This window comes from Phyllostomus discolor, chromosome 4 (assembly GCF_004126475.2).
Source record: "Phyllostomus discolor isolate MPI-MPIP mPhyDis1 chromosome 4, mPhyDis1.pri.v3, whole genome shotgun sequence".
NCBI classification, from domain to species: Eukaryota; Metazoa; Chordata; class Mammalia; order Chiroptera; family Phyllostomidae; genus Phyllostomus; species Phyllostomus discolor.
In genome coordinates, this window is record NC_040906.2 from 23,878,617 (window position 1) to 23,893,067 (window position 14,451).

Here is a 14,451-nt window from a genome sequence, read left to right on the forward strand (position 1 = left end):
AGAAGACACTAACTATGAATCTCAACTGCTACATCTATAAACATGCACATTATTGGGTTTCCAGAGGAATTAAGTGAGTTTTTTTTTATTGACTACAAGTGTAACACTAATGCCCAGTTCTTTTAAATTTCCCATACTTGAGTTTCTCATTTTCACACTCACCATACCAAACTACCTACTGCCTCTCTGCAGGACAGAGCCTTTGCCTCTGAATCCGTGGGTCCCTCTCCCCAAAACTTCCCTCCTAATTGCTCATCAGAGCCAGCTCAATTGCTTCCTCCTCTAAGAGGTTTTCCTCCACTCCCCTGGGTGCCCACAGGCATTTACTTACAACTAGCAACTGCACCGCCATGAAGCGCATACAGCCAGCTGCCTTGTTGCTAACATTCATCAGGTTATGAGCAAAACTAGGGCTGAGTGTTACTTTTCATCAGGTTTACCAGAGTCCAGCACAGTGCCTGATTCAAAACAGGTATTCCATAAACGTCTAGTGAACCAAACAGAACTTAACAATTAACATATAAATCTGATTTACAAGATATTATGGGAGCGGACACCTCTCGCTCTAATACTGAGAATTAACCCACAGCGATGACAAAAACTATGACCTGATCAGCTCTTGATTAGCCATATTTATGGTTAGTGCCCGTGACAGGAAATTGTTAATAAAGGTGTTTTCACTAGGTGTGATACACGCAGTGCAGAAACTCAACCAAAATTATATCTCCTACTGATCGATCACAGTGCCAAAAAGTGTTTAAGAGTAACTTGAAGCTCTTTTGGATGCCAATTGATTATAACATAAAATTTCACAGAAAGTGATGCACTCTAACGTATGAGTGTTTAGTCATCGATTCATTCAACAGCTACTTAATGATAGCTTACATATGGCAGACATTACCAGCAAAACCAATACAAACTCAAATTCTATATACTGCAATTTTAAAGTGAATGCTTAGGAGACCTAAAAAATTTGTTAAGGTGATTGAAACCAATACAAACACCTGTCCTGTCACATAACCTAATAGTCGCCACCCTGCCAATCCTCAGAAAGGACGCTGTATCTCTTTCTGCTGTCCTACACCAAGAACAATGAGAACAACGGAGCAGCTGGCTTCGGGATGCTCAGGAAACGTGGAACTGGCCTTGACCTGAGGAGGGGCAGGAAGCAATGATAATCATCATGATCTAAATTCACTCACACATCTCTCTCCTCTCTCTCCAACCTGGGGCACTGGGGGGTTGGGGTGATGAGAAAAACAACTTTGTTGTCCAGAGTTCTTGCATAGACATTTTACAGCGTGCTAACCCTGCTCACACCCACGGTCTGAACATTTAGATAAGGACTTGGTTTTAGGATTCCTGCCATAAATTCCCACTTTGCTTTTACATCTTTTAAGAGTCAGGCAGAATTAAGCCTGAGAACAGTTAGTGACCTTGGCCCAACCACCTTATGAGTAACAGGTGCTTGGTCCCCTGCCCTCTGCCTTCTGATGGCTGGGGACTTGCAACGGAAGACTGCCCTTCCCCCACCCCCACTCTGGGGGTCTGTAATGCTTCTTCCACTACTTCCTTTGTGTGAGTGCACTAAAACTGAAGCTTTATAACCGAAGTCTCTTCCCCAAAGTGGGAGTGCAGATGCTGAGGGAACTACCTGCCTACCAAGGGTGGATGGCTTGTGCCCCCTCATTCAGTTGGGCACGGTCTGCATATTCTTAACTCAAAACGCCTGCTCCACCTCCGACAGGCGACACAAGGCTGAGCGTAAGCAGGATAACTAAAGTCAAGGAGATGACTTCCACCTTCCCCAGACGCTAGGCTCTGCACACTGTGCCTCCTCAGTCTCTTCTCACCTGAAAAAGCAAAGAACCCAAGAACCCTAAGGCAGTAGGATACAGAGAAACTAACTTTTGACTAAAGGGAAGTTTCAGGAAAAGGTCTAAACGGGAACAGACTATAGTACCCCAAACCTTGCCTCTTTGGCATGACGATTCTTTTTGGCCAATTATTCTTAAGAACCAGCAAACACAAGAGAAGCTTGGAAAAACCAAGTAGAAGTTATCCTTTTGTAAGAGGCATTTACATTTCTAAGGAATCTCCATTGGTAAGGGTGTCTCAAAAGGGGAAAAGGACTAAAATTTCTAGAAACTTTTATCAAAGGAGAAGGCAGAGACGTAAATCCACATAACAGCCTCCATCTTGTTTACCATGCTTTCCCCGCACCCCCCCCAGAACCAGCGCCCCACCGCCAGCATCTTGTGTCTTTAGCAGAAGATGTTATGGAAGGCGATGGCACAGACCATTTTGAAGAGTCACTCAGTTTTCTTGGGCCTCTCTTATGTACACAGGAGGTCTATGTGTTATTAAATTTCTGTTGGTTTTTCTCCTATTTACCTGTTTTTTAACACAGGGTATGTCTCAGCCAAGAACCTAGTAGGAGAGAGAAAAAGTTATTTTTTTCTCACCCACAGATTCATTAACTTTCTTAGGAACAGACCTCAAAAAATTATCTCAGATTGACTGACTGAATGAATGAATCTAAACAGTTTCTCCCTCTTTTTAAATGTATGGTCTACTTTATTCATATAATGCATTGGTGGTTAATAAAATGCTTATGTTTAGTAATCATAAAATTCCATTTATGCTTGTAAAAGTATCTACAAATGAAGAAGATATGTCTTGGTAGCAAAGCAAAACTAAATTTTTCCATTTCAGACCCTAATATTTCTACATGATGGCAAACTGATATTCTAGCTAGTAAAAAATGTATAATAAATCATCAGAAAATAAAATAACCTGAAACACCAATCCAAAAGAACCTATGTACCCCAATCTTCATAGCAGCACAATGTACAATAGCCAAGTGCTGGAAGCAACCTAAGGGCCCATCAGTAAATGAATGGATCAAAACACTGTGGTACATTTACACAATGGAATTCTACACAGCAGAGAGAAAGAAGGAGCTCCTACCCTTTGTGACAGTATGAATGGAACTGGAGAGCATTATGCTAAATGAAATAAGCCAGGCAGTAAGGGACAAATACCATATGATCTCACCTTTAAATGGAACATAATCAACAAAAGAAAAGAGCAAACAAAATATAACCAGAGACACTGAAATGAAGAACAATCTAACAATAGCCAGAGGGGTGAGAGGAGGGGACAGTGGAAAGAAGGGTTTCCAGGAACTACTATAAAGGACACATGGACAAAACCAAGGGGGAGGGTAGAAGCAAGGGAGGGAGGTGGGTTGGGTTGGGGGAAGAAAATGCAGACAACAGTAACTGAACAACAATAAAGTAATTTTTTTAAAAGAAAAGAAACTATGAAGAAACCTGAATTTGAATAAGCTAATAACTGTTTAGGCTGAGGTGACCATATTCCTCATCTGCTCTGAACCATCTTGGTTTATGAGTATTGTCTCAGCACAAAATTATTAAGTGTGCCCTCTTTCACTCTTAAACAATGGCAGAGTTTGGGCAATACGCTGTCCATGACCCTATATGGAGATAAAAAGATTATGACAGACGTGAGAGCAGAGCAGGAACAACAGGCCAGGTACAGACTGTCTCAGGGTCAGGAAGTCCTAGATGACTATCAATGGGCAGAACTAGAGAAAACCACTATTACAGGCTAGAACTTTGGCTCCGCAGCTGACCACTCCTCCCCTAGCATATCAACAGTCGTGCTGTTTAGACCCCCTTAGAAGAGGAACCAGGGAGTAAGGGACCAGAGAATAACCTCATACAATTACTATGGGAGTCCTTGCATGACCACTCCCTTAAGCCTAAACCCTCAGGACAATGAGGTACTAATCAGCATCAGATAATCTTAAGAACCTCAGGCCTAGAGACCACAGTGACAGATTTTTGGTTAAAAGAGATAACGTCTAGGTTTCAACTGTGTTTCAGCTCCAGGCCCAGAAGGGCAGCAAAACCCGATGAACCAAGGCTGACACCAGGACCAGCTGTGATAACGAAAGACCCCATCCGGGTGCTGACCAATCAGTAGAGACCACAACCCTGAAAAAACAAACCTGAAAAGCTGATGAATATTCTAATGAATCCTATCCTAAAATCCCCACCTTTGGAAAACAGATAAAAAACCTCAAGACAATGGGCCTAGACCAGTGTGATATCTCTCTCTCTTTCTCTCCCCACTGCCCTCTCAAGCACACCCATGCCTTTGTTCTCAGGTGCATACCTTTGCTTTCTTTCTCCTAAGCTCCAAGGGCCCTACTTTTGCCTCTGTAACTTGTTTTCTGAGTCCACACGGCCCAGCTGGCTCACTTCTTCAACCTCTGTGACTTTCTAAATCAACTTTCTCTTGCATTAGACTTCTTGGTACTGACTGCTTTCTTAGCCAATTTAAGAATGGAGGTCTAACTCTAACATTAACAATGAACAATTCCACAAGAAAAACTTTAAGGTTTCCAAAAAGCACTGGTATTATAGAGGTGCTTTATACCACCTGCTCTTGAATGCACCAAATTTGAAAGAGTTAAAAACATTTTAACTTTGATGTCTGTAAAGTACTTAAGTCCTGATCAACACTGAATACTTTATGAAATAAATACAAAAATCTGCTTCGCAATCCATATATGGGACTTTCCCTCTCCACATCTACCCCCAACTTGGAGAATCCAGGAGAACAGCACAGTGATTCAGCATTTCTCAGGCATTCATTAAAATGTGCTTGAGAGCAATGAAATCAGGGAGGAAAGAAGGTACCTACTACAGACATTAGAATCAGAAGTCATAGAGGCAAAAATCAGGGCATTCTACACTGCCTCTCTTACTGAAGTATTTATAAAGCAGCTCAACTCACAAGTATCTCTCATCACCATTATTAGGCAAGTCATCCAAAGATACAAGCAGAAAGCACTGGGAACCCTTTTTGTCAACTAGTTCAAGAGGTGCTTAACAACAGAAGTAAAAGTGAAATCCCAGAACACGAAGGGAAATTTCAGGGGACACACCATTTAGGAAGAACACCGTTGATACCTGCATGGTAGCACGTTTTAGAATCTTGGTTATGCCATGTTTGTGTCTCCTGGAAAACAGACATCCCTTGTTCCTCCCGGTACCCTTTATCTCTTGTCTGAATCTGGAGCACACTACTTTGCACATAGAAATGTGCAACAAATGTTGGTTGGATTTAATAAGAAAAGAAGAAAAGTGCCTTCAAATATAATTACTTTGTAAATATTGTTTTTGAAGATAAAAGAAGCCCCACCCCCCTGGGGAGTGAGAAGTGGAGAGGCAGAATCATTCCAACAGCAGGTATGAGTTCCATAGAGAGTACTCTGTTCCTCTGAGTGAGAGGGGAATGAAGTTTTAACAAACCTGCTATCACAGAAACTCAGCGATGTTGTAGTCAAACCTTGTCCCAGCAACAAAGCAACCATACGTGGTTAAACCATACCACCGGTGTTAGTCCTAGCCTCCAATACCCGAGCTACAAAGGAGTTCCACTGAAATTCCTTTCCACTCTCAGCTCAGGAGGGCTCGAACATTCTTTAACACACACTTTTTGAGGCAGTTTTTATTTCTTCCTCCAGTACCTTATGCAAAGGCACTGGAGTCTGAGAACTTGCCACTTAACCACAGATAGTCTCATTAGTTAAGAAAGTCATAAAATGGGCCTCAAAGCATCCATGAAGAGGGCCTTGGACTCTTCTTCCTTAAAAACACCACCGACTCCTCCTACCAACAAGACAAAGGAGTAGACGTGATCCAGGAGTCAACCTGTTATATTACACAGGAGCAGATGGGAAAAGGGTTGCGAGAACGGAGACCCACTCATCTCAGCCGAGGTGGGGAGCCGCCACTTCATAACACTATGAAACCAAACCAACTTCCCCAATAATAATAATCAGTACAAAGGAAGCATGTTCTCAGAAGCCTACCTCGTATAAAAAGTAGTAAAAATTAATATTCAGGTCTTTTGAATGTTATAATAGCTGTTTCGCAATTAGTTGTTTTAAAGTTCCCTAAAAGCCTTAACTTTCTAACTCCATATTTGTAAAATGGAAATAGATACTTACCACTTACCTTTATTTTAGAAAACTAAGAAAACAGTAACGTAAACCACAGGTACTTTTCTAAAGTTCTAGATGTTTAGACAGTTACTGTTCTTCTCAGTCAAACAAAGATAGTCTCAAGTAAAATATTTGACATATTTTAGTGTTAATCTGTGTTAATCTGCTTGGGTCCAAAGTGTTATTAACTCCACTAAAGAATAGTAAGCAAGCCCTGGCTGGCATAGCTCAGTGGATTGAGCGTGGGCTGAGAACCAAAATGTCGCAGGTTCGATTCCCAGTCAAGGTACATGCCTGGGTTGCAGGCCATGACCCCCCGCAACCGCACATTGATGTTTCTCTTTCTCTCTCTCTCTTTCTCCCTCCCTTCCCTCTCTAAAAGATAAATAAATAAAATCTTAAAAAAAATAATAGTAAGAAAGAAAAAAAGACCCCATAAACTTTTTGGATATTAAGCACCTTTACCCGCCACTGAATGCCTTTTTAAAATCAGCGCCGCTTTCTGAACCAGCCTAAAAGTAAAGTAGCCACTTAAAATGAATGCAGTCTGAAGCCTTATGCTGACCAAAACTGGTCTCCATATTATATAAATGGTTTGCAGCTTGCAAATATTCACCATAATCTTTTAAAATGCCAAATTGTTTACCTACTGAAAATGTAACAGAAAGTATTTTTCCCATTGATCAATTAAAGAAAGAAGTTGTTTAAATTGAAACATTCAATTTCTAAGTCAAAGACTGATGGGGGAATCTGCAGCCGAACAGCCTCACTAACAATTCTCTGTGTCCAGACTGAAAGCAGTTTCCATCATGGCAGGGGGAACACTGCACCCTTACATAAAGCCTCACAGGTATCAGCCAGGACCCTAGACATAGTCACTTAACTGTTGTTCAGTGTCCAATGACCTAGAAGACGCAGGGACCAGATTGCAGCTGTCAAACTTATAAGGCCAGTAAAAAAATTCCAACTCCAGTTTAAAGTCAGAGAAGAGAAAGAGCAATCCTATTCCCAGGTTGATTCCCTCCAGTTTCTCCCGTATCATGATATTGATTTCCTAATAAAATGTTGCAGTAAAACTTGTGAAATCAGATTCTGGCAGAAAATCAAATCATAAGTAACTCTGTGTGGCAGCTACTTTTGCATATCCCGCCCCCTGCCTACCTTGTTATGTTTTTGCTGGTGCCTTGCCTTTGTGTCAAGAACATGGTAAGAGCTTTCAGAGTCTTGGTTGATGTAATATACGAGTCTTGAAGGCAGTGTGATTTCTTTCTGCATCGCATTGCTGTAACTGGTATTACTGCTGCTATTCTGTTGCAATGTGTTGTCTTCTTCTGCCAGGACTCCCAATTTTTTTCCTGCAGTTTCATTCCAATGCGGAGCTGGTTGGGGAGAAAGGGGCAGGGGGCAGAAACATATACAAACGCACACATATATACCCCATAAATACGTAAGTACCAAAATGCATCTTTTCCAGGAATGGCAAAAACAAGTTTCTTATTTGTAAGCAGGTAAGAAGTGCACACACAGGGAAGCAAGTTACTGCAACAATGAAACGGCCTGGATAAGTTAACACCCAATAAGGCTTATACAATAAAGTACTGTGAATTTTGACTTATGTTTTGTATGTACATTTCCAACCAGTCTCAAATCTATACTTCTAAGTATGGGCTGGGGCAGAATGGACTTGAAGGGAGAGTCATTAAATGAACATGCTCAGGGGTCGTGACCCTCATCTGAGTCCGAAGAGGCTAGTACCCCATCGGAGAGCTCAGAATGCTCCTACCATAACTTCAGTGCTGAGTTCAGATTAACTAATCCTTTTAACAAAATGGACAATTCCCTTTTTCGTCTAACTTTGAGATGAGCAAAACTCCTTTGCCATAGAGGGATGCAGATGCTGGCAGCTCTCCAATCCCTTTCTGTGTTCCTGCCCAGGCCAGCTTTCTGTGTTCATCGATTTCCAATGGTATTGAACATTGTATTATATGAATTGTTCATTATAATGACACGCATTTTGAGAAATTACAAACCAAAGGTTTATATCCCGGAAGTTTCTCTTCCCCACTTTAATTCCAACAGCAGGGAATAAACCCTGAAGGTAATTTGAGGAAACAACACATTACCACTATTATCATTGCATCCTTCCGCATTCACATTCAGGCTCCACCACCCGAGAAGCAACTTGCTCCCTCGCTGCATTTCCCGTCCACCGGGTTCCCCTCAGCCAAGTTGCACAGAGGGACCCCGCATCCACTAAATACCTTCCAGTGGAACCGACAGTAATTAGAATGGTTTCTTAGTGAATGCAACAGAAATGGACTTCAAAAAAAGTGAACTGGAATAAATGGGGGTTTGGGAATGAGCAAGGTGGAGAGGCAGGCAGGGAGGCGCGGAAAGGCCGAGCTCGGGACGTGTCCGGAGCGCACGGACCCGCGTGCCCTTCGTTTTCCTTTGCAGGGCCCAGCAGGCAAGGCAATGCAAAGAGCACCGGGGCCATACCCACCGCTGGGTGCAGCAGCCCCCCGGGCGCGGGGCCAGGACGAGGCGGAGAGAGGAGGCAGCAGGAGAAGGACGAGGAGCAGGCGGCAGGGAGGCGCGCGGGCCAGGGCGCGGGCAGGCGCCGGGCCGGCGGGGCCGCCGCGGGGGTCGCTGGAGGCTCGAGGATGGCTGCAACCCGCCACGGGCGGCCGCCGGGAGCTGCTGCCTGGCGGCTTCATGGCTCATAGCTCCCGAGCGCCGCTCGGTGTGGCCGGGGAGAGAGCTGGACTAGGCTGCGGGGAGGCTGCGGGCGGAGCCGGTCACGCCGGCTCGGCGCGCATGGTGCTGCCGCGGGCAGGGGGTCAGGACTCGGAACTAGGGACTGGGCGGTGCCCCCTCCCCTGCTTGCGTCTCAGGCCCTCCGGGGGCGGATGTTGAGAGTCCGGGGGTCCCAGTCGCTCCGCCAACTTGGAACCTCCCCAGATGCTCCTCCCTCCCTGCGGCGGGCGCGGCCGCTCCAGCGACTGCGGGGGCTGCTGCTGGGACTAAGGATGCTGAGCCGGCGCGCGGGAGCGAGCGGCGCATGGGCGCGCGGCGCGGGTGTGCTCTCTGCCCTCGAGAGCGCGCCCGAGCGCGGCTTCGGGTCCTGAAGCTGATGCTGATGCTGATGCTGATGGGGATGCTGATGCTGTTCCCTGGCATGGGACGCACTGCGCATGCTTTCTTGGGGTTGGTGGTGGGGCGGGGAGAGGGAAAAAAAGCCTCAGAGTGATGCAGCAACCCAGGCAGCTTTAGAGGTGATGGTGGCACCTCCAGAGCTGGGGGAAGGGGAAGCTGTCAGGGGGATTAGCCTGAAGGGAAGGCGTGCTGGGGCTTCCAGGCCAAGGATGATGTGCACACAGAGAAATCGACCTGCCCTCTCCACCACCCCATACCTCACATGGCCTTTTCTATCCCAACCCTCTCCTCGTCCGGGGGAAAAAAAAATGAGGCCAGGCGTTTTCTTCTTAATACTTTATTTCCTTCCTGCAAATAAATATGTAAAGTATAGCTGCGGGGGAGGTAAAAATAGCGCGGCTCCTCATTTAGCTCGTGGGCAGCGGGTGGAACCAGGGCTGGGAAGCACGTTCTCGCGTCGCAGGCTGGCGGGCGCAGACGCTGAGCCGCCTCGCAGCCAACCAGACCCGCTCGCAGGGATCCCCGGCGCCGGGGCGCTCGGCGCGGGCCTCTGTTCCTGGGCCTGTGCCTGGGGGCTTTACGGAAAACAGAAGCCGAAGACGTTTACTCAGAAGTTCAAAAAGTGTGGCTGGGCGTACTCGGGAAAGATTTAGAAATTCTGGCGGGGAAGAAATACGGAGGTTAGAAACCGAGTGTGTAGCACCTCTCTTAGGAAATGCATCGTTTTTCAACCACGTGGGCGTGCATTGGGGAGGACACGTTTCCAATTTTGAGACCCAGGCTTGACTTCTGAAAAGAGATTTTTCTCTCGATGCTTTAAAAAAAAAAGAAGTAAATCCAGAGTCGCTGATTTAGGCAGCTTAGCAACCACTAAATCTGATGGCTTCAAATTAGGGACTGGGACCCCCAACTCCCACAAGTGCCAGCATTCGTTTGTTCCGCCTTCCGATGACAGCGTGAGTAACCACAGTGTTGTCTTACTCCATTATTGGTATTTAAAATGGAGATAATAACGTCTACTTTGCGGGATCAAGAATTTCACAATGAAGAGAAAGAATGTGGATACAGAGCACTATAGCCACGACAGGACTCCCGGCGTCGTTAGCCGGGTTCTCCACCCCCCCTTAACAAAGAGGGGGGAGCGGGAGGGAGGAGACCGGGAGAGAAACAGGGCCAGACAGGGATCAGAGATCCCGGAGCTGTCAGGGAGTTAGAAACTAATATTAGCTCTTCTCCTCTGTACCAGAGCTAGGATGTTCCTTTATTACACCTTTGTTCATGTAAACTTGTAACTGATGCTACCTCCCCCCGGTGAAGGCAGCAACGATTTCCTTTCGGCTCAGTGTTGTTTCCCTGGGGCCCAGCACGGCGTTTGCGGCACAGAGAAGGGCGTCGCAAAGAATGTCCTGAATGCGTGAACGAGTGGTGCGCGTGGCACAGCGGCCGTGGGCCAGGCTGGTGAGCCCTCCGCCTCCCTGGAGCTCCTTCTAGTAGGTCGGGATTCTCGGGGTGCCTGCCTCAGGGCAAGTGTGCCCCGGCTGGGTTTTCCTAATGGATACGTGACATAGTGATTTTGAAAAGGGGCTTGGGGGAAAGGTGTTTGGGGAATGAGAAGGGAGAGGGAAACGAAAGGCAGAAGATGCCCAGATACAAAGTTGTTTGAAGGGCATCTATTGCAGTTGAGAGACAACCTCTCAAAGCCAGTTCCAAAAATTAAAGCTATGGGTCAGCCTGGACCAGCTGACCCCCCCCCCCCCCACACACACACCAGTTATAAGCTACAGTTCCTACGCAGGAGCGTTTACAAAGAAGGATGTTGTCTTCTGCATTATAGTAAAAAGACTGCATTTATTTACAGGATTGTAATGGTTGAAAGCAAGATAATGTGTCAGTAAATGAGATATGAGTCAGAAAAGGAGTAATCACTGGGAAAAATTTACCAGAAGTCTGGTCCTCACACCATATATTTACTGGAAGGTTAAAAGCAGAATTAAATACCCATTAAGTGGTTTATTTGTTGGATTTAGTGATATTCTCATTAAGTCGTTTGGAATGGACTCACCATTGGGTTGAGTGTGTGCTGAGTGGGGGGGACACAGGCAAGAGGAGCGACTCGGCAAGCTGGATCAGAATGAAAAAAGGAAAGGTACCAGAAGTCGGAGTGCTATCTAGCTCTGGTTAAATACGTGTGCCGGACCCGAAGGGCCTCGGGGACCTCTGGTGTGGCCTGGCCAGAGTGGCGGACGTGGAAAACTGCTGCAGCCACAGATGAAGGCCAGAGGCCAGAAGGTTCACGGAAAGGACACTACACCAAGTGATGTGGACACTAAGTAAACACAATAAAGGATGTGTGTTTCATGACCCAGCAATTCCACTTCTGGGTATATATCTGAAGAAACCCAAAACACTAATTTGGAAGAATGTATGCACGCCTGTGTTTATTGCAGCATTGTTTACAATAGCCAAGCTAATGGAAGCAACCCCAAGTGTTCATCAATAGTGGATAAAAAAGCTGTGGTTCATATACACAACTGAAATGACTGGGTCATAAAAAAGAATGAAATCTTACTGTTTGCAACGGCATGGATGTACCTGGAGGGTATTATGCTAAGTGGAATAAGTCAGTCACAGAAAGACAAATACCATATAGTTTCACTTATACGTGGACTCTAAAGAACAGTAGAAATGAACCAACAAAAGTGAACCAGACTCATAGACACAGAGAACAGACCGATGGTTGCCAGCAGGGAGGGGGGTTGAGGACTGGGTGAAAAAGATGAAGGAATCGAGAAATACAGATTGACAGTCACAAAATAGTCACGGGCATGTCAAGTACAGCATGGAAATACAGTCAATAATATTGTAATAACCATGTATGGTGTCAGACGGGAACTGGAAGTATCGGGGGAGCACTTTGTAAAGCATATGATTGTCTAACCACCGTGTTGTACACCTGAAACTAATACAAAATAAGAATGAATGTAAACTGTAATTTGAAAACTTTAAAATAAAACTAAATAAAACAGAGGGTGTGTGCAAGCAGTGACCCGAGTGTCTATACTGCTTACAAGAATACTTCGGTTGGTCTGGCGAGGGAGGCCACCGGAAATCCTTCTTTGCTGTAATCTGTTGCAGGGAACAGAAGTGGACTCACTTGAAACCAGCAAGAAAACTGGGCCTGGACAGGAGCAAGTGAAGGGTTGGGTGGGAATATTAGATTTAGAAGGATCTGCTTCAACAGAGCTGAGATTCTGGGAGAGGAGGCAGAGGAAGGAACACAGAAGAGCCCCTAAAAGGAGAAAGCAAGTGAAAATTAGGGCGATGTAGCAAAGTAGGTTCACAGGGGCAACTGGAATGGAATCATCATTTGGCCTGAAAGCCAAGGTCAAAGAAGGGGTGCAGCAAACTGGTGGCTGGCCATGATGTGGGGGAGTGGCCTGGGAGAGTGAGAGCCACAGCACTGGCAGGGGCCAAGGGCCGCAGCTCCGATTCCAGAGCAGCTACCGGAGACCTGGCTGGGAGCAGAGGAACCTGCTGTGGCAGGTTCAGCTCTTTGCAGCTCTTTGCAGGGGTTTGTTGGTTGGTTGGTTGGTTTCTTTTTAGAGTGGCTGGGAAGACTGATTTTACAAGTAGAGATTAATTCCTCTGAGGAAAGAAGACAACGCACTGTTCTTGGTGAAAGTAAAAACTCAGTGAGATCTATTACCGGGACTTTCCGCACTGTCAGGGGTCAGCAGACATTTTCCACAAAGGGCCAGATGGTAGATATTTTCGGCCTTGTGTGCCCTATGGTCTCTGACACACATTCTTTTTTCAACTTTTTAAAAAATATTAAAATCAGGCTCTCATTTGTGAACTTACCATTTTAACAGCACATACGCATATAAATGTGACTATATATGTGTTATGTGTATAAATATTTTTAAAATCTTTCATCAGCTGCACTATCTCCTGCGCTCATGAGCAGAAAAGTGTATGCAACAGTCTGCATGGCTCTAATTCCAAAACAACCGGCTCTTCATTGACATTTAACTGTTTGGGTAATGAATAAGTAGTTGCTTAATTCGTCATAGATGTTCATCGCCTGAAGGGGTTCCTCAGGAAAGAAGCAGTTTTTTCATTTGAAGATCATTCCCAGACTTTGACAATGGAGAGAAATGTCAGAAGTCATTTGCCAAAAAAAAAAAAAAATACAGATACTGAAAGATCCCAGAGTCTTCTTTTGCTAAGATGTGTTTTCTGGTGAGTTTGGAGATGCTGAATGGATGCCACAGGCATGAGAGCTCAGAGGATGGAGTGGCACCCGCAGGAACAGCCCTTTCTGGAGCCAGTCAGCATCCGTGATCCACCCGTGGTCCTCTAACTCAACACGGGAGAGCAGCTTTGAGGCAGCAAGTTCCCTCTCCAGACTCAGAGATGTCTCGGGCAACCTGATTCAAGCTCCCCAAAAATAAGTCTGCACGTCTATGTTAAATGCACCTGCTCATTCTGAAGGATAGACCACAGCGGGTCAGTTTCAGCAGTCAAGATGTGACTCATTCCATCCCTACTAGGAAAATAAATAAGTACTTATTACCCAAACTGCAATGGCCACAGACATTTCCAGTGGAATAGCTGAACAAATAAAAATGTATCAAAGTGTCAAATTGTGAAAATATATGAAGAAAGATAACCCCTGGAGGAAGGTAAACTTAAGTTCTTTCTTAACTTTTTTTATTTTTAAGTTACAGTTGATACTCAATATTGTATTAGTTTCATGTGTACAGCATAGTGGTTAGACCTTTATGTAACTTACAAAGTCATCTTCCATATAAGTCTAGTACCCACCTGAAACCATGCAGTTATTATAATATTATTGACTATATTCTCTGTATCGTACTTCACAACCCATGACTATTTTGGAACCACCATTTGTACTTCTTAATCCTTCCACCTTTTTCACCCAGCCCCCAACCCGCCTCCCATCTGGCAACCATCAGATTTTTCTCTGTACCTATGAGTCTGTTTCTGTTTTCTTTATTCATTTATTTATTTTTTAGATTCTACATATAAGTAAAACCATATGACCCACGAATCTCACTTCTGGGTATTTATCCAAAGAAATCCAAAACACTACTTCAAAAAGATATATGCAACCTCATGTCCATTGCATCATTATTTACAATAGCTAAGATGTGGAAACAACCCAAGTGTCCATTGGTAGAAGATTGGATAAAGAAAATGAGGTACATATATACAATGGAATATTACCCAGC

General features: G+C 44.9%; 1 protein-coding gene across 1 annotated transcript in view; it reads right to left on the reverse strand.

Moving 5' to 3' along the window:
- The window catches only part of ADAM23 (ADAM metallopeptidase domain 23), a 149,458-nt gene extending 140,365 nt beyond the window's left edge, over positions 1-9,093 (reverse strand). Inside the window, 2 exon segments of the mRNA XM_028510104.2 lie at positions 7,202-7,419; positions 8,544-9,093. Coding sequence (XP_028365905.1) covers positions 7,202-7,419; positions 8,544-8,757 — 432 coding nt within the window. The 5' untranslated portion in view covers positions 8,758-9,093.
- Positions 9,094-14,451: the final 5,358 nt, after the last annotated feature.